The 20913-nt window shown below is 33.0% G+C and overlaps 1 protein-coding gene and 1 long non-coding RNA gene across 14 annotated transcripts; one reads left to right on the top strand and one right to left on the bottom strand.

Moving 5' to 3' along the window:
• The first annotated feature begins 9998 nt into the window (after positions 1-9998).
• LOC132636123 (uncharacterized) lies at positions 9999-14856 on the top strand. 13 transcript variants are annotated; one of them, XR_009581032.1, is made up of 7 exons: positions 10073-10130; positions 11051-11084; positions 11770-11844; positions 11926-13075; positions 13828-13927; positions 14039-14134; positions 14558-14853. It is a non-coding gene; the product is annotated as an uncharacterized LOC132636123 (long non-coding RNA). The 13 variants fall into 13 exon arrangements; XR_009581038.1 differs by having other exon boundaries at positions 10093-10125; XR_009581037.1 differs by lacking the exon at positions 10073-10130 and adding an exon at positions 10137-10377.
• A 1383-nt stretch (positions 14857-16239) lies between these two features.
• Positions 16240-20681, bottom strand: LOC132637573 (uncharacterized). The gene is made up of 7 exons (XM_060354643.1): positions 20434-20681; positions 19303-20266; positions 18639-19196; positions 17950-18522; positions 17724-17837; positions 17314-17544; positions 16240-16860 (listed from the first exon to the last, which is right to left on the bottom strand). Exons 1-7 carry the CDS (start codon positions 20679-20681, stop codon positions 16240-16242), a joined length of 3309 nt encoding a protein of 1102 aa, XP_060210626.1.
• Positions 20682-20913: the final 232 nt, after the last annotated feature.

Genomic DNA, 20913 nt, shown 5'->3' with positions numbered 1-20913 from the left:
GTTATGCGCATAATTTTTCGTCACCAAGATATGGCGTTGTTGAAAGAAAGAATAGAACTTTACAAGACATGGCTAGAACAATGATTTTAGAACATAATCTGCCACATCACTTCTGAGCAGAAGCTGTAAGCACAGCATGTCATGTGTTAAACAGGTGCTTGATTCGACCCATTCTAAAGAAAACTCCTTACGAGCTATGGAATGGTAAGATATCTAATATTAGCTATTTTCACTCCTTTGGGTGCAAATGTTTTATGAACAACAATGGAAAGGATAACATTGGTAAGTTTGATCCTAGAAGTGACGAAGGTATTTTTGTTGGTTATTCAAATAATAGCAGATCCTATAGAGTTTTCAATAAACACACTAAATCTATTGAAGAATCTGTTCATGTTATTTTTTATGATACTAACCGTTTGGTCGAGAAAGAAAAATTTGTAGATGATGATGTCCACCATTCTTCAGTCACTACGACTACTACCTCAACTGATCAAAGTCTCTCATTAAAAGAAACTACCTCTGCTGACGAGTCGACTAACCTTACGATTGGACCTGTTCCAAATGAATGGAGAAGTGAGCCTGATTATCCTAAAAAGTTTGTTATTGGTGATATAAATGAAGGAATGAAAAATCGAGCTTCCCGCAAAAATAGTGCAAATCTAGCACTCATATCTCAGCTCGAGCCTAAGAAAGTAGATGAGGCTTTAAAGGATGATCATTGGATCAAGGCGATGAAAGAAGAATTGGATCAGTTTGACAAAAATAAAGGATGGAATCTAGTTCCCAGGCCTAAAAAAGGATCAGTAATAAGGACTAAATGAGTATTCAGAAATAAGTTGAATGAAGCAGGCGAAGTTGTGAGAAATAAAGCTCGACTGGTTGCCCAAGGCTACTCTCAACCGGAAGGAGTCAACTATGATGAAACTTTCGCTCTTATTGCACGGTTAGAATTTATTCGAATTTTACTTGCTTATGCTGCTTTTAAAGGTTTTAAACTATTTCAAATGGATGTTAAAAGTGCTTTCTTAAATGGATTTATTGAAGAGGAAGTTTTTGTTAAACAACCACCTGGTTTTGAAAATCCTAAATTCCCATATCATGTGTTCAAACTAAGTAAGGAGTTATATGGTCTTAAACAAGCTCCTAGAGCTTGGTATGATCGACTTAACACCTTTTTAGTAGAACATGGATTCTCTAGAGGGAAGATTGATACAACTCTTTTCATTAAAAGATCTTCATCTGGAAATTTAATCATACAGATTTATGTAGATGATATTATTTTTGAAAGTACTAACCCATCTCTGTGTAAGGAATTTTCTGATCTCATGCAAAGTGAATTCGAAATGAGTATGATGGGAGAACTAACATTTTTCTTGGGGCTTCAAATCCATCAATCGGACAAAGGAATATTCATCTGTCAAAGTAAGTACACAAAGGAGCTTGTTCACAAATTTGCTCTAAATGATGCTAAAGCTATGAAAACTCCTATGAGTCCTACATGTTCAATTGACAGAGATGACTCAAGTAAGGCAGTTGATGAAACTAAGTATAGGGGAATGATAGGCTCTCTACTATATCTTACTGCTAGTCGACCAGACATCGTGTTTAGTGTTTGCAAATGTGCCCGCTTTCAGTCAGTTCCTAAGGAATCTCATCTTAGTGCTGTAAAACGAATAATTAGATATTTGCTTGGAACCATATCCTATGGATTATGGTATCCCAAAACTAATCCCTTCAATCTAGAAGGATTTTCTGTTGCTGATTTTGCAGGAGATAAGGATGATAGAAAAAGAACAAGTGGTTCATGCCAACTACTTGGAAAATCATTAATTTCCTGGCATAGCAAAAAAACAGGGATGTGTTTCTCTCTCTACTACAGAAGCTGAATATATAGCCGTTGGGCAATGTTGTGCTCAACTACTATGGATGGTGCATCAACTAAGTGATTATGATTTATTATTTAAGCCTGTTAAAATTTTCTATGATAATTCTAGTGCTATATGTTTATCAAAAAATCCAGTGCATCATTCTAGAGCAAAGCATATAGCTATTAAACACCATTTTATTAGAGATCATATTATCAAGGAGTCGATTGAATTACAGTTTGTTTCCACTGAAAATCAACTTGCTGATATTTTTACAAAACCCTTACTTGAGGAAAGATTTTGCATGCTTAGAGAATCTCTAGGAATTATTGATAAACCTGTATAATTACGTTATTTTTGGTAAATTGACTAATTTTCCTTCTCTGAAACTCCCTCTGTCCTTTCATTGATTACCGCACCATACTTCCTCCCTAATTCTTGCCTTTGAATAAATATCATCATCATCTCTGCCGTCTTCTCACATCTCCCACTATCTTCTCCACTTCCCCATAAAACCCCTTCAATTCCATGACTCTTCCCTCTCCTCACAATCACCATTAAAACCGTCCATTCCTCTTTCATTCTTCACCCAACAATCTTCCTCTGTTCTAATCTATGGCTAAAACTCCGAAACCCTCCTCTCTCTCCACTTGCAAAAGCACGAGAAACAAAAGCAAAGGTAAAGCATCATCCCCTGTTCATGTCAAATTTGATGGCTCTGATTCCTCCCCTCACAACTCTACAAATTTGTTGTCTCTTAGCTCTTCTAGCAAACGTAACCATGCAACTGAAGCGTGTGGTGAGTCTTCCAAGAAATTTTAATTCGATTATGAAAATGCCTTTCTTGACCGTCGCCATTTCTGGTCCACCCCAAACTCTGATCTATTTCACTCCCTTAAAGGTAAATCCTTTGCTCATAGTCGAATAGTGGATTTTGATGTAATCTCGTCACTACATTGTAATATCCAGTAGTTCTTTGACTTTCAAGGTTGGGTAAATCTTTTCTCATATGCTCCTACTCGTGTTTATGAACATCATATTTGCATGTTTTATGCTAATCTTAGAGCTACGAAAGATGATGAACTTGAAACCCTTGTTTTTGGCACTCGTATTCTGTTTGATAACTCTGGTTTTGATGAAATGTTCAATATCAAAAGCTCTGGTTTTTCTGCCTTGTCCCGTAACTCCTGGCCAACTGACTTTGAGGTCAATTATGAAGAAGCTAAACGGTCCATTTCTCTTGACTCAACTGGCTCCCTTCCTCCTCACCTAGGCCCCAAACACCTGTCTTTTGAGACCCGTGTGATTGCTCACATTGTTGCTACTACTATACTGCCTCGTGTAGGCTCTTTGTCGACCCTCACTCAGCGTGACACCTTTCTCACTTACTGTCTGGTTAAGAAGCGTAAGGTCCAACTTTCCTCCCTTGTCATGAACCATATGTTAGACTCTGCTTCTGATCTCACCAACCTGCCCTATGGTATGCTTATTACTCGCATTATGGAAGCCCATCATGTTAATTTTGATGACCACCCCCTATTTTTATTAAACAATGTTATGACTCTAGAGTATTTGTTAGCATAGGTTATGTATGTATGGATGATGTATGGGTTCTCAAAAAGGATGTAGATAAGGAACCTGACCAACCCTGTCCTCCTGTCTTCCAATAATCCAAACCTTCCTCCTCCAATCTCCCATTCGATCATCCCTCTGATAGTCTTGCTAAGCTCTTAGTCCTTGATGACAAAATTGACTCTCAACTCTGGATGCCATGAAGGAAGCTATAGTTAACACCTTAGCGTACTTTCTTCGGCCCTTTGCTCAACAGCAGCAGGAGCAACAACAATCTGACGGGGAGCAAGATTAATGATGTTTTGTCCTGTTTTATTAAGACAATCTTTTTGTTTTGGGCATTAGTCCAACTTGACTATGTTTTTTTTTTTTTGCTTAACTATCCTTAGACTCCAACGTGTGGCTGATCGCTCAGCCTTATAATCTAATCCCTTATATTGTTATTATGGCCTGTGTTGTGTGTCTTTCTTTTTGATTGATGCCAAAGGGGGAGAAAAAGAGTCCAGTTTGGACCGGTCAACTATTCAGGGGGAGAAGTCTCTGGACCAGTCAACTACTCAGGGGGAGAAGTCTTCTACTCCATCATTCAGGGGGAGCATGAAATCAAACAGGACAGGGAAGTTGACTACACTTACACTCACTTTGAGTATTTTTTTTGTCATCATCAAAAAGGGGGAGATTGTTAGTGTTATGATTTTAATGATGACAAATTGTTGTGTAGGTATCAATACTCAAAGGATAAATCAAATGGATCGGACAAACAAGCCCAATGGACAGCAAGGAGTTCAGTCGGCTGAATAGAAGGGCAAGCCCAAGTCGGCTGCATAAGGAAAGGAATTAAAGATAGGCTACTGCGTATTTTTGGAACAAAATTAGTTTTACTCAAGCATTTAAATCAGCACAATCATGGTGAGTCAAGCATCAAATCAGATCTGCTATACAAGGAAACAAGTACCACTCCAACAAGGCAAATGACGCACAAGGAAAGAAGTTGTACAATCTTTATTGGTCATCAACAACGTACAAGGAAAGTAGGATCTGCCAACCAGGCTGGTACCACAGAAGGAAAGCAACGTTACAAGACTTAATGAGCTCTTGCTTTATTCTTGGAAATTAGGATCCTCAATATTCCTAATTTATAAGGATCAATTGTCTTGGGTTGACATCTTTGCTGAAAAAGAGTCTAACGGCTAGTTGATTTGAAGACTATAAATTCAAGACTAGAAACGAAGAAAGATATACAATCGTCTCACACTCTCATGTTCTCTGCTTTACTTTTCACAAACATTGTATTCTTGAGTGATATAGTGTAAACAAAAAAGAAAGGAGAGATATAAAATAGTTTGTAAGGCATTGTATCAAAAAGAATTCGAGTGTTTGAGTGTAGACATAGGAGCTCCATTCAAACAACCCATTGTACCCAAAACATTTACAAAGAGCTGCAGAGAACACCCTTACAACCCAAGGGGACTGGATTAGGATTCACATTGAATCTGAACCAGTATAAAATATCTATGTCAACTTTATTTCTGCATTTTTATTACTGCATTATAATATAGTCGACTAGTGTTCTCAGTTAGTCGACTATCTGAACGAAAAAGTTACAATTCACCCCCCTCTTGCACTTTCAGAATATAGTAGATAAAGAAAACAATTTCGTAACATCATTTCCTGCAATACGAACATCACCATCTGCATATAAAAAATGAAAAAAAAATTAAAATAAGAATATTAAGAATTAAAGAATTACAAATTCACTAATAGAGCTAATATTACTAACAAAAGCAGGAGAAGAAAGTCTACATTATGAATAATTAGAGGTGTATATATAGAAAAAGTTAGGAGTTTGAACTTCACTCCAACTCATTTTTTATTTTATTTCAAATTCTAATTCTATCATATCAGTTGTTAGGAATATTTTTAAAACACAATGTATATTTTAAAAGATAAGATTTTAAGATATTCTTATCTTATAACCTATATATTTGAGTTGAGTGAAATAGTTGCAACCGATTAGATCAATTCAAATTTGAAATAGTTGCAACAGAAGATGATCAATTCATTGTCATCCTTATCCTTGTTTTTAACCTCTTCCCCACGTTGTATTTTACTCTTTTCTGATTTTTTTAATCTTCTTTTCTTTCTATTATAATGATTTTAAAATTAGTCTTTTACCTTTGTTAGTTACTTCAAGTTTGAATTCTGATACATTGATTTAACACACTTTTGGAGCTATCCATGTTTTTAGCGGATAAATGTTTAAAGAAAACAACTGTCTAAATTTTATTTTTAATATTTAATTTTAAATTCAAATTTGAGAACTTTATCTTTTAATTATCAATTCAAATTCAGAACTTTATCTACATACTCAAAAGCTTTATCTTTTTAATTCAAATTTACTTTTATTACATAACAATTGATATTGTATATTCTGGTATTTGATTTGCATTTTTGTTGCTATTTTCAAGTTGTAAAGACTCCAGTCTTACCAACCTTGTTTAATTTTTCTTCTTCACTTTTTATTAAAAGAAATACAGAAAACCGATACATACATATATATATATATATATAACGTTTATCTTGAAATTCAAATTTGAAAAAGTTTAAAATCCGGATCCAAATTAGAAAACTTTAACTTTTAATTTAATTTTAACAAAACATGTTCCATGTTTTTATCTCAATTTGAAAAATCTATATTATCAATTCAAATATTTTTAATCTCAGTTCTATTACTTTTATACATATAGATAAATCGATTTTTTTTTTCAAATTCAAAAAATTTATTACTATCTTATCCTAAGCAGGTATGGCTAGATAAGCAATCCTACAAAATAAAACTGGGATAAGAGTAATTAGAATCTAAAAATCAATATGACATCAATTTAATCGGATCTGTCAAGTTACATCTTATGGATAGATAATCATCTTTTCACTTCCTGTGAATTGCTATTATTAAATACTTTATTAAACAAATATTTTAAGTGACTTATTTATCAACTACAAACAATTTTAGCTTCAATAGGATTTTCAAACGGTGATTTAGAAAAACAAAACCATGCAGATTTGAGCTTTATTCTATTGTTTTTCCAATTAAAAAGTGTTAACCATAATCGTAAATTATTACTCAAACCTTATTTACAATATGTCTGTACTTCCTTCAATATTTAGACTGATATTTTTGTGGAGACATATTTTATCTAGTCAATTTTTAATACTCCTCTTTTATTTTTCTGGTCAAGTAATATTCCTCTTGCATGTAAAGGATAATTAAAGGTTGTTAAAGTGATTCTTTAACAAACTTTTAGGGTAGAAAAAGAAGTTTGAAATCTAACTTTTATACCTACTTTCTTTCGCAACTATTGAATTTAATTTTTACCCATTTCAATCCATATTCATATTCTCTGAAAATAATCTATACTAATAGTTAAGACTTTCAATTACTCCTAAATTAATTCCTCTTTATAGTAAAAATAATCGTTTTTATCTTTCATTTAAAGAAAAATACAAACTACATACGATTTAGAAAGTTATATTTCAAATTAAATTCCAGCTATTAAAAAAGAAATTCAAAAATTAAATACACTCACGTTATTTTAGTGTTCATTAATATCGTCAAAAACTTGTCATGTAATTTTTAATAATTCACCGCTTAGCTAAATATCATTTTACGTTATATGTATACCTTATTAGATTTCCTTATAGTTAGTCAATATGTTTGTCATATATTTCTTGACGTAGAAAAGCAGAAAAAAAAACTATATTCCATAAATAGAAGAGAAGTAACTTTAAGCTAATTGATTAGAGCTTGTAATTAGAGAGAAATGATCCTACATTCTTTCTAACCCTTAAACAAAAAATAAAAAGAAATTACTTAGATAAGATAAACTAATTGAGTTTTGTAAATTTATTTATGTGATTGTAAGACATAAATTATGTTGAAGTCCATTATCATATATATTCACCAAAATAACAAACTTGCTCTATCATTACCTTTTTTTGGAGTTCAAATAATGATGGTCCATTTCCTTTGACAAAAATCAAAGATGAACCATGAACCTGCAGTGAGAAAAAAGATAATGGATACAATATTATACGTATTCATCATTAAATTGTTGTTATTTCTTGTCCCAATACTTGATAAAACCTAGAATTTACTTATTCTTCAAATTCTTCTTTATTGTCTTCTTCGTTTCTTCTTAAGAAGGTGATTTTAGTGCTAAACTTGCGAAGAGCGATAAATATGATAAAAGATCAATGCTTAAACTCTAAGGATCGACCTCAAGTAATTAGATACCGAGAACATTTTCTGAACTATTTTTATCCAATAGATTCTTGAAAATCTAAAATGTAAAAAAAAAAAAAAAGCAGGAGCTAAAAAATAAAGAAGTTTGGTTAAAAATAAAAAAGATATGCAGTAACTACATGAGTATAAAGCAAACTTTAAAAATTAATAATAAATTAAGAAAAATAAAGTAAGAAAAGAACACCTCACCTTGTAGGCTCCTTGGTAATTAAAAAAAAAATGCGAATGAAGAATTCCGAATTGAATTGGGTAATCATGTCACATAATTTTCGATTAGGTCAAAAACAATTACCAACAACGGAATTTTGTATTGCTAAAATGTCTTCTTAATGCATTATAAAAAGCAATGCACTTTTATTCATTATATAGCTAAGTTATTTTCGAGTAGGTTTGAAACACGCACCTCTTATGACTACAAAAAAATTACTTCATTTATCTACCCTCATTTTTTTTGCACACTTGATCATAATTTAGTACAAATTTCCAAGCAATAAGAAACGAAAAGTAACCATTCAACTTACTTTTAACATTGAAGAATGTATAAGCTTAGGAAATTATTACGGTTAGTAAAATAAATAAATAACCACAAATAAAAATTGATTACTTTTTCATTTGAAAGCACCACCAAAAATCCAAGCTCAATTATGATTAAAAAAAAAAAAAACTTTCTACACCTTGTAAGTATTAGGACACAAACAATACATGAGGGGGAATATTTTGGCATTTCCATGATATTCCAAAGCCATTTCAAATAAAAAGGAATAGAAGAGAGACGCTTTTAGCTTGAAGTTTGTTGATTCATCACCTCTTCCAGGTACATTTCCTCTGCCATTGGCTTCCATATATATAGTTGAACTTGAGCATTCATGAACCAATTGAAGACCTGCATTTCAACAATAGTATATATATATATATATAAAGTTAGTAACACGGAGAAGATAAGAACAAACAGAGTTAGATATAAAAAGAAATAAGGTTTCATTTGATAAGTGCTCTTAAGATAGTGAATAGAGCCATATAAAAAAAATCCTCTTTCACCACTGATAATAATAACTCTTCCGTCTAAAACTTAATAAGCATAACTAAAACTAATAATAAGCTATTAAGTATAAGTCTGTTATTTTTTTTTTTTTAAACAAAAACAACGTCGTGTATATCTAAAAGATAGATCCTAAGATACTTCTTAATCCTTATCTTATATATAAATATGACTACAATAAAATATAATGCCACTAAGGACATTTTTATGATTTAATTGCTATTACTTAAATGAAAATTTATTTTGATTTAAATTTTAGTCTATTGCTCCGAAGTTTATCATTATTCAATATACTTTATTATTAAATAATATATGTCTTACTTCATAAATAAATTTTCCTTTTTTAAAACTTATATGTGCTCATGAAAATGTTTTCGTTGCATCAAGTTATCAATTAGCTAGTTTTTTAGTACTATTATTTATTTTTATATGTACTAATTCAACTGAATGGAGTGAGTAATTTTTGTATGGGATTTCAAGTAATACAAAGTAAAATTTAACTACTTTGCAATTTCAATACCTTATTAGCAACTTTCATAGTAAAATCAGTTCTCTAATATTTATTTAATAAATTTAAATTTGAATTGGGTGTGTGTTACCTTTCAATTTTAAAATGATATCTTTCAATACAAATTCCAAAAGTTTATCTTTCCGTTATAAGCTTAATTTTTCTGAAAAAAAATATTAATGAAGCTGTGACGGATAACTACTACACCTAAAAATACCATGTTCATATCTAATGTATATATGGATTCTTCTTTATCCTTTAATTTAAATTTTAAAAGCTTTATCATCAAATTCAAGTTTAAAATCTTTTAAAATGATATCTTTCATACAAATTCAAAAAGTTTATCTGTCCGTTATAAGCTTATTTTTCCTGAAAAAAATATACATTAATGAAGCTATGATGGATAACTACTACACCTAAAAATACCATGTTCATATCTAATGTATATATGGATTCTGCTTTATCCTTTAATTTAAATTTCAAAAGGTTTATAATCAAGTTCAAGTTTAAAATATCTTAAATTCACTTTAAATTAGAAGTTCTTACAACAAATAAAAAGTAATAAATATTGTCTTAAAATTGTCAAATAATTTATTATTAGCTTGCCTTTTGGCTTAATCATATCACTTGCACCTCTCCTATTTCTCTTCTATATTAGAAATGACAAGTGGATGTACCAACAAGGACAAAGGCAATTTTGTAATAATAAATGTTATTCGTGGGCATTTTAGTAATTTCGTTCTTCAATTGAGGCCCCTTCATTAGCCAAGTGGCTTACACTTTCACTTCTAGCTACTTCTTCTCTGTTCACTTGTCTTCCCCATCAAAGAGTTACACAGTAAGGTACCATCTTCTCTCTGCCTTATTTTTTTGATTTGTTCTGTTTCTCTTTCATTTCTTCTCCATTAGTTGGTGTATAATATTTCTTTTGTTGGTGTTGTTTCTTTTGTTACTCTTTTACCGTCTCCAGTCACTTCTTCCATGCCCACTAGCTTGGTTTCTCCATTCCCCCCTTTTTTTTTTTCTATCTAACTGATCCTCACTCAAGATTGAAATATAAGTTGCGAAGAAGAAAGAATTTGAAGCTAAGGTTAATTCCCCTTATTTCTTTTTTGATTTTGTTCTTTCATTTGCCATGAATGAACTCACTTGCCCAAGTTGCCTACTCTGTTATATCGCTCTGCTTCTATTGGTTTTTCTGCATTTATCCCGTTTGTTCTGATTATACGTTGGTTTGGTTACTTTTTATTGTTGCTATTAATGTTCTGCTCATTTTGGTGAGTTCTCTTTGAATATTTCCCCTCTTTCTTGGTTTTGTTAAAACAATTACACCCATATGCATCTATACTTTGATTTCTGAATTTGCTCTGCTGTGAGCTTTATTCTGCTCAACTATGGTGAATTTTTTGGGTGTTGTACTAACTTGTGCTGTACGAACAAGGCAATGAATGGTTGTACAAAAAGCAACAGGAATGGTACTATATTCTTGGACTTATTTAATTGAAATTGATAGTTGAACCTTTGTCTTTTTTTCCATGGACACGTGTTCTGCAATGGTACTACATTCTTGAACGCGTGTACACACTTTAGTTCATTTTTCCCACTCTCTTCCATTACTGCCTTCAAAGAGCAAGCAGGAGCCCCAACAAACAAACAAAATCTCTCGGCTTCTTGATTCATATCCCTTGGACAAAACTACTCTTTTTTATATTTTCATTGATTCAGCCTCGATTTGATGTTTAATGTTTTCCTTTTGTTTGCAGAGAGTCCTTTTATGACAGAAATTGAGAATGTCCTGTGAGTATTATGAATCTTTGGCTGGAGTGTGCTGGTTTCTCTTACATTTTGTTGTGATTGTTGTTTGTTTCTTCTTTTCTTTGTTTGTTTAATGCATTCACTTATTGGTAATGGGATTTGGTGGATACTTGATAGTTTTCTGTTCTTTTGGACATTTCGTTTTTTGGATTTTCTAGATGCATGTTTGTATATGTATTTGATTTTCACACTTATGCTGCAAAGGTGCTTGATAATATGCCTAAAATAACTAAAGTATTGAAGCTATACAACTTGAAGCTAATTATTTCACTCGCCGAAGATAAGCTTTGCCTCTCATAACCGCTATTTATACCTTGCTTTTCTTGCGTGCGTAACCCCATAAAACTTTTGAATTTCAGAATTCTAAATCAAGGGATGAAAAGCTAATATGGTCTTAGCAGGAAAGCTCATTACAGTTCTATGAGTGTACTATAATATGTTATCTTTGTTGTCTTATAAAAAGGGCGTTGAAAATCGGTTTGAGAAATGTCAAGCTATATTAGCTGAGCTATGAAATTGTATATATTGCTTGATAATTATTAATATAGAAAGTCTTACTTGCCAAAAAAAGAAGAAGAAGAAAATTGGGCTTTATAATTTGTAACCTTTTTGTCTTTCTTTGAGCCCCACTTGTGGGATTACATTGGGTATGTTGTTGTTGCTGTAGGAAGCAAGTGATTGATTGTGGTCAAAAGACATGTCCAGATATTAGTATCATGTCCACTTAATGTGTGATGCTCTGGTAAGGTCCAATATTTTTAATCTGCAATCCTAATGTACCTAAAAATTCTGCTAAAATCCTTTCATTATTATGTGCGTGCAGGTGTTGGAGGAACAGTTATGCTAAACATGTTTTCTTCCAACTGGAAACATGCCAAACTGCGCAATTGTTACATATACCTGATGATCTTATGGAGCATTTACACATTTGGACCTGCAAAGCTCCTCTGTTTTCAAATATCTAGGAAGCTCTTGAAATCATGAAGAGTGATGTTATAGCTGGTATGAAGCGATCCAGTTATTAGAATAGGTTTCATTCGATGGGAAATGCCAAAAGGAGTACAATGTGTTGGTTTTCTTTGAATGATCCATGAAGAAGTAATTGCTCATTTTACCATAAATTGTGAATGACCAGAGTCTTAACTTACATTATATTTTGCTGGTGTCATCTTATGTATATGCCCTTTCATTATTTATTTTCACTGGAAATTCGAATACAAAGAATATTGTTAGTACTATGCTTTATTGTTTTCCTATAGTATGGTCTGCTATTTGCTTTCAGGTGTGGAGGTCCTATTTCCTTTGCACATAACATATTGATGAAAATCCTGTTCAAACATTTAAAATTGTCAGTTCTATTGTAGTTTATCAAAGCATTGAAATTTAGGTTATTAGTTAGCAGCTAATGTTTTTATTAGTATTGTCATTACTTTTGTGGCTATGTAAAGAATGATATTGGTAATTCATGGTTTCAATTGATTACAGAGGCAATGCTTTTTTTTTTTCCGCGTTTCTTTCTTAGTAGTGCAATGGAATTTGGTAAAAATTGGTTTTTGATTTTGTACGTCTGACCAGTAGTGATGACTTCATTGCGGCATTAAGTAAGGAGTTGAAGGAAATCAAGGCACGTCCATTTTGTCATCTCAGTTTGTGCAAAGAAGTAGATATAATTCCGCTGATATTTGATTCTTTCCCTGACTTTGAATTGATAAGCTTGAAATATAATGTAACTTAGACTTTCTTCTTTCCTCACAATTCTGACAGTCTTTATGTTGTCTAATCGCATGAAACATCTTCCTTATTTTGGGATATTTAGTTGCTAAAAACAAAACCTTTTTGTGGTTCTCATATGAATGGTACAGTCTCGCCCGGTAGTGGGATGGTCATCATTGGGAACTATGGAGGATTAACTAGGAAGGATGCTATGCTGGTTATTTAAGGTTTTTTGCTGCCCCAGTGCTCCAGATTTACAAGTAAGTTAATATGCTACTTTATGTTAGGCTACCTTAACTTTACTTTGCCTTATCACATGAGATTAGTTAATCTTAGTCGATATTTATATCTATTTAGATTTGACGTTTCATCTTAGTATACACGTATGCACTTCAATTTCAAAGGCTCTCTGAGATGGTCTCATTTTGATGATGTGATTTTTTTCCTTTGCTGTGTGAATCCAATGTCCATTTGCATATGGGGACTAAAACAGTAGAGTATGTTTATTGTTAGTATTTAATTCTAGATATTAAAAAAAAAAAAAAAGGAGACCCAGTGAAAAGGTTAGATAAATTGTCAATCTTCTGATCTTTGATAAGTCTAATAATTCGAGTATTTAAGGAACTCTTTAATAAGTTTATACTCTTTTGTAATTTTATTCAAAAATGTTTTAGCAAAGAGAAATCTCATTTGCACTAGACTTTCTTCTATAGTTCTGTATGACCTTGCATGTGACAAAGTTATTATTATCTTGTGAGTACTAAGTTGATTGTATAAAGTTGAAGTTCATCAACCCTATAAGTTGCAATCTTCAATAGACGGGCTTACTTCTCCTAATGTAAAAAGGGTTGGAGTTTGTATGATGCAGCTTCAAATCTCACTTATAATACCTGGGTTAGCATTCAATGTTTTTTAGTGGAAGGATGGAAAATATGTTTAGTTTTCATGTTTCACTTTATCTTTTTTCTTTCCATTGTAGCTCACTCCTTTATCTCGAATTTGGTTTTGCCAGCCCAGTTAGATCCCTGATTGAGGTAGGATTTGGTGCAGACAAGAGATCTGATGTTCGGCTATATTATGGTGCACAGAATTTGAAGAGAATGGCATACCAGGTTTTGTTTGTGTGCTTGCAAAATGTAGACAATTTCTGTCTTCATGGTGACAGAAATACAAGATAAATTTTGTATGTGTTGTCTGATTTCTTTGTCTTTTAACTTTTATAGGATAGGTTTGAGAACTGGGCATCCTCTGGGGTTAAGGTTGTGCTGGTATTGTCTCAGCCTGATGATGGTTGGACAGGCGAACATAGCTATGTTCAGGTAATTATTATATTTACATTTGTATTCAGTCCATGTAATTGCTGCTTTTGTAGAATTTGTGCTAAATTTGAAGGTTTTTATTACACTGATAGAGGGAATTCAGTCCATGTTGAATTTGTGCTAAATTTGAAGTCTTTATCAAAAAGTGGTAATTGAGAAATATAGTGATGATCTTTTTTATGTTACCTTCTCAAAAAATAATAAAAAAAAATAGTGATGATCTTTTTCTTTACTGCTATTATTGTTATTGCTGTTAGAGCTCCACTATTCTACTTCTATAGCACCATGCCTAAACCAGAAGAAAAAAGTAAAAAAGGAAAACCTTAGTGTATAAAATCAATATGCAAATCCTCTGTTTCAAGCTTCTTCATAATCATAAAATGTTACAAATATGTTAATCATGAAATGGGAAATACTTTGCAGTGACCTCTTCTGCTTGGACCAGAGGGTGGAATTCTGCATTTGACCAGAATATGACGACAATTACTATTACTCATGCTGCTCCCACTTCTTGCATAGTTGCAGCCATTAATATGACCATCATCACAACAATGGAGGAGGATACACAAAGTTTATGAACTAAGCTGGCCATGCAATATATTTAGGAACTAGATAAGCCCATGCCCGTGCTGCGCACGGGCCCAACATTTTAGATTATAATGCATTTATGTGTATGTAGTTGTTTTTGAATAGTGATAATATATATATATATATATATATATATATATATATATATATATATATATATATATATATATATATATATTATGTTCAAAACACGATTAATATAACATTGTAGTTTGTGCTCTGTATCTAAAATTTTATTATATTAATGTTTGCTATGAACACAAAATCGGCAAATTTATTAATATTTTTTAAAAGAGAAGACTTGTTTAAAAGGAAATTATTTTTTTCTCTTTGAGATAAAACAATAGCAATATTTAAGCATCAGTTGATACTTTCAATTTTAATTCGATTAACTTAAAGGTGTAAAATATTTATTATTTTTTATCAAATTTTGATTTGGACAATTCTAATTCAAATTATTAAATTAATTTTACATGTTTAAAACGAAACAAAGTAGAAATTGATTTTTTATTTAAACGAAGAAATACTATTTTTTAATTTTTGGTAAATATTCTCGATTTAGCTCATTTTACTTGTCATGTTGTCTTTTGCATGGTTTTTTTTAAGAAAACATCGATTAGAATTATAATTTGACTAATTTATCTTATTCATTATTTAATCTTCATTTGATATTTTTTTTTACGACATTAATTTCTTTTCACATTTATTAGAGTAAGAATTAAAATAAAAAAGTAATTAAATTCTATCTTATTTTAAAATATAAATATTTTAAGTATATTTATTTTAGTAAACATAACAAATAAATGACATGGCGGAATAGCAAATACAACAATTTAATATCTAGATTAGATTTTTTTTCCCACAAAAATCACTTTTTTTTTTTAATCAAATCTACCATAAAGGTGGAAATTTATTGATAAAGAAAATATGTACATATCAATCCAAAAGTGATTGATCAAATAAATAAATGAACCAAAAACAGAAATGAAAAGGAAAGGAAAAGTGGAACATGGAGATACAGACTATGAATTTGAACAAAAATTAATAGCTATTCAAAAAAGCCTTGACTTGATAACATCTATCACATCTTCAAGTCTCACAGGTGGCATGTTTCAAACCGTTTGAATCATTCTTCAGGCATCTTAAAACTGCTGTGATCTTCTGTCCAAACCATCATCTATGAGCCAAAACCACTTTCAAATCTGCATCAGTGTCAGAGGAGCATACATCCTAGACTAGATATGTGTACTGTCCATACTAGTGCATACAACATTTGAATATGCATCTGTTGCTTATCAGTCTGCTGGTCTTTGAAATCTGTTAATGTTCAACTTAATCTTTATCATGAGACCAGGTTTGTATAGTATTTGATCCATAATTATCACAGCCTGCTACTTTGATCATGTGTATCACAACATTTGAACTAAGGAATGAGCATGCCAAGCACACTAATACCACCCTAATACAGATGCTGCAAATACTCATAATCAGGTGACAAACTGTGCTCAGTGATGATATCAATCTGGTGCTTTATCTTGAATGGTTCTTATTCTCAAGTTTGGAATTCCTCTCTTCTCCAAATTCAAAATCCTCTTAGCTTGACTTGGCAATTCCTGAAAGTTATGAAACTGAACTGATCCTGCAAAACCAAAAACAAAGTTAGTAAAAAAATCTGCAAGCCCATTTCCATCTCTATGTATATGCTCCACAGAAACTGTGTGATCAACCATCATTCTCTTTATATCATCCACCAACATTGAGATACTCCAAGGAACCTTCCATTCATCATTTAGAATCATCTTCATGGTCATGGAATCTGTCTCTATGATCACTGGAAAAAGTTGTTTTACCACACAGTGCCTCAGTCCCATTCTAATAGCCTCAGCCTCAGCCACAATATTTGTTCCATCTGCCAAAGTTTTTGCAGCTGCATATACCAGATCTCCCTTTTCATTTCTTATACAAAAGGCAACAAAACTTGGACTTGGATTTCCTTTAGCAGCTCCATCTGTATTGCACTTGCAAATTCCAGGTGCAGGTTTCCTCCATTCAATAATTCTACAAATGACAGTAGGCTTATATCCTGCAAAGAATTGAACCATCTGGTGCCATATAGTTGGAATGTTCATCCCAGGGAACTGAAGTTTACATAACATATGAATGTTCATATTTATGTCATACAGCACTCTATTCAGATTCATATTTCCACCATGAAGCCTATTGTTTCTCCACTTCCATATTTCCCACACTATAAAAGCAGGCACTGCTTTGTATATGGTCTTCATTTTGAAATGGCATTTTGCTTCCCACCAACTTCTTATAGCCTGCTTGACCTGAACACAGTTCATGCTCAGTCCTGCCCCCATATTGAAGTATCTCCAGACCTTTGTAGCCAATTCCCCACATAGAAACATATGATTTATAGTCTCTATTTGAGCATTTTGACAGCAACAACACTTTGAGACTAATGGAATACCAATACTTGCCACCACTTCATCAATTGGGACTTTAAACTTCCACAATCTCCACGTGAAGAATGAAATTTTAAAAGGCACCCCTTTAATCCACATATTCTGAAATGGCACTATTACATTAGCTTTTTGTCTCAGTAATTGCCATGCACTGCTTACTGTAAACTTGCCTGTGCTTGTCATCATCCACCAAGGTCTATCCCATTCATTTGATGTATACTTAATGTCTATTTCCTGAATTATATGCTGCACAATATCCTCAGGAAACAACTGCATTAGTTTGCTGATATTCCATTTTCCATCTGTCATAAGTTCTGAAACATCTTCAACCTGCTCATTGATTTGCCAGGACTGGGGAACCACATAATTAAGAGCACCTAGCTTAGTCCAATTGTCAAACCAAATGTTTGAACTTCCAATCTTTGGCTCCCACCAGATTTCCTGTTCTATACTTTCCCTTGCCTCCAACATCATCTTCCAGACTTGTGACCCTCCCTTCCATTGAACTACCTGAGGAATTTGTTTTTTACAGTATTTATTCCACATGAAATTAGCCCAAAGAGAGCTAGTGGTTCTAAACTTCCACCAGAGTTTAGCACATAGAGCTTTGGATGTGTCATAGATAGACCTGAAACCCAAACCACCTTCATGTTTGGGAATGCACATGTTTAACCAAGCTGCCCAGTGTCTGCATCTTCCATCCTCCTTATTATTCCAAAAGAACCTGGCAAAGATCCTATGTAGTTCCTTTATAACACATTTAGGAGGTCTTATAGCAGATAAAACATGAATTGGAATACTTTGAAGCACACTAGTGATCATCACTGCTTTTCCTCCATAGGATAGTAACTTGCCCTTCCAAGTTTGTAACCTGTATTTGATTTTCTTCAATAATTCAGTATAATCCACCTTTCTTTTTCTGGCATGAGTAATGGGAACTCCATGATATGTAAAAGGAAAGTGTCCTCTCACAAATCCTGTTATTGTTTCTACCTGCTCACTTAACTCCTGTGATACCTTGCTGAACAAATAGAAAGAACTTTTTCTCTTGTTTATCATCTGTCCAGATACTTTCTCATATTCCTGAAGAATGTCCATGATCATCTGTAAAGATTGGCTATCAGCTGATGAGAAAATGATTGTATCATCTGCATATGCCGGATGATTCACATCAACACTCCACTTTGGCATCCCATATCCCACAAAACTAGACTGATCAAACAAAGAATTTAAGGCCCTTGAAAGAACTTCTGCAGCAATGATGAAGAGAGCAGGAGAAAGTGGATCTCCTTGCTTGACATCCCTTGTAGAATGAAAGAAACCATGTGCCTGGCCATTTAAAAGAAATGAATACCAATTATTTGCCAACAGCCTCCATATCAGATCAATGAAGAATGGAGAAAATCCCATTTTCCCATGACTTTACAGAGATATAACCATGAGACCCTATCATATGCTTTTGCCATATCCAGCTTAATTACAACATTTGCTGGTTTTCCCCTCTTCCTTATATCAGTAACAATTTCCTGTGTCAACAACACATTCTCAATTATATTTCTGCCCTTTACAAAACCAGACTGATTTGAAGATATCACCCTTGTAAGTAGCTTATCTAGTCTGTCATGCACTACTCTGGATATGACCTTATTGATAAAATTATTAAGACTTATAGGCCTCATATCAGAGAATGTGTCAACAACATTCTTCTTTGGTAGTAAAACCAGATGTGTGTGAGTTATTGATTTTGGAAGAGTTTGTCCTTCAAAGAAAGCTTTAACCACACTATATACATCTGCCTTTATCACCTCCCAACACTTTTGATAAAATATACCAGAAAAACCATCAGGACCACAGGCACTATCTCCATTTAATTCAAATACAACTTTCTGTACTTCCTCCATGGTAGGCTGCTCAGCAAGTAAAATATTATCCTCCTCTCTGATCAGCTCTTGAATGTTATTAAGTATTGGTGAGTCTTCACTAACCTCCTCATGAGTAAATTGCTTGTGGAAAAAATTGACAGCTTGTGCAGCAATCAACATCCTCAAGCCAATTACCATCATCATCTTTTATCCTCCTGATCTGAATTCTCTTTCTTCTTCCTTTTACCAGGCTATGGAAATATCTTGTATTCTTATCACCTTCAGAAAAATAGTCCATCCTGGCTTTTTGCCTCCAAAATTCCTCCTCATAATGAAGATATAGTTTAAGTTCTGCATGTGCCCTTTGCATGACCATTCTATTTTCTTCTGATGGATTTTCTTCAAACAGCTGCTCTTTAATCTTAACTATTTCCTCTCTTATAACAAGCTGTTTAAAAATGTCCCCAAAAGTAGTCTTACTCCAAGGACTTAAGGCAGTTTTCAGTTTCTTCATCTTGAGCTTAAATGACAGAAATGCATCATCAGTTAAGACTGTATCCCATTGCTGCTTAACAAAATCAAGAAAATTATCATGTTCCACCCAAAATTTGAGAAATCTGAAAGGTTTGATAAACTTTTGCACTTGATCTCCACATGATACAAGTAATGGTGCATGATCAGAACCAGTCCTTGACAAATGTTCCACTTCTAATTGTCCAAACCAATTCTGAAAGATATCATTATAAAGCATCCTATCCAATCTCTTAAATATACAGTCATTAGCAGCCCTACCATTCCACCAAGTGAAAGGACTCCCTTTGAAAGGAATCTCATGTAGTTCACAAGAATTCAAACAAAAGGCAAAATCTTCATATTCTTGTGGCAAAACTAGTTGTCCTCCTATTTTTTCTTCTTCATTCAATAAAACATTGAAGTCTCCACCAACCAGCCAAGGAGATGTCATATTACTCGCTAAGAGGTATAGATTGTCCCACAACTGCAGTCTCTCCACTTCAGAACATTTAGCATACACCATTGTGACCACCATATCCTTACTATAATCTTGGAACTGCAGCTTTACAGTAATAGATTGCTCAGTATCCAATAGAATCTCAACATCAACATTATGTTGAACAAAGAACCAGATTTTTCCATTACAGTTGGAACCAGCATAAGGCATTCCAAGTTTCCTTCTGTATTTCTGAATTTGCCTATGATGTTGAAAAGGTTCCATTAGAGCTATCAAAAAGAACTCGTGATGCTTATGTAACATTTGAACTCTATGAAATGTTTGTTGCGACTTGACTGATCTTATATTCCAGAATAAAGTTTTAACAATCATTTAACAGACTTCTTAATGTGACTCCTTGTTGCATACCTCCCAGCTTGTTGAACTTCAGGATTTTGCTTTCTTCCTTTCCTTGGCACTTTGCTTTGTGATTTTGGAGATAGTCCTGCTTCTACACACATCTGTTGTAGTTTCATATCAATAGCAGCACTCTCAGCATCTTCCTTGTTGTTGTTGATCAGTTTTAACTGATCATGTTCCTCCTGTAACTTGTGAGAAACTAATTGATGTAAAACTTTATTTGGAGATACCCTTTCAGCAAGATTCAAAGGCCGCATCTCTGTCATATCAGGAATAATAGCCAAAGCTAAATTCCCATATTCAGCATCAGTAACTTTGATGAGTCGTGAAATTACGGCTCATTCGACGCCAATTACTTAGTCTTTTGTAAATCCCCAAGTGCTTTTGATGTCGTTTCTCGTGTTTTTGTGTCAATTTGTAGAATAACATGTGCCGGAAGTAACTTGAAGCAATTTGAAGCAAAACGAAGCAAAATGAAGCAAAAACCCA

Source organism: Lycium barbarum, chromosome 4 (assembly GCF_019175385.1).
Source record: "Lycium barbarum isolate Lr01 chromosome 4, ASM1917538v2, whole genome shotgun sequence".
Lineage (NCBI taxonomy): Eukaryota > Viridiplantae > Streptophyta > Magnoliopsida > Solanales > Solanaceae > Lycium > Lycium barbarum.
The sequence above is the reverse complement of the archived record's forward strand: the minus strand, read 5'-3'. Positions and strand labels throughout refer to the sequence as shown.

What these genes read in the sequence shown, in the direction of transcription:
- LOC132637573 (XM_060354643.1), bottom strand. Translation starts at nt 20,681, where the DNA reads ATGCGGCCTTTGAATCTTGCTGAAAGGGTATCTCCAAATAAAGTTTTA. An exon ending in TGGCAAAAGCATATGATAGG is followed by an intron (nt 18,523 to 18,638) that starts GTCTCATGGTTA and finishes TTAAATGGCCAG; the next exon opens with GCACATGGTTTCTTTCATTC. An exon ending in CTATAAGACCTCCTAAATGT is followed by an intron (nt 17,838 to 17,949) that starts GTTATAAAGGAA and finishes CCAAACATGAAG; the next exon opens with GTGGTTTGGGTTTCAGGTCT.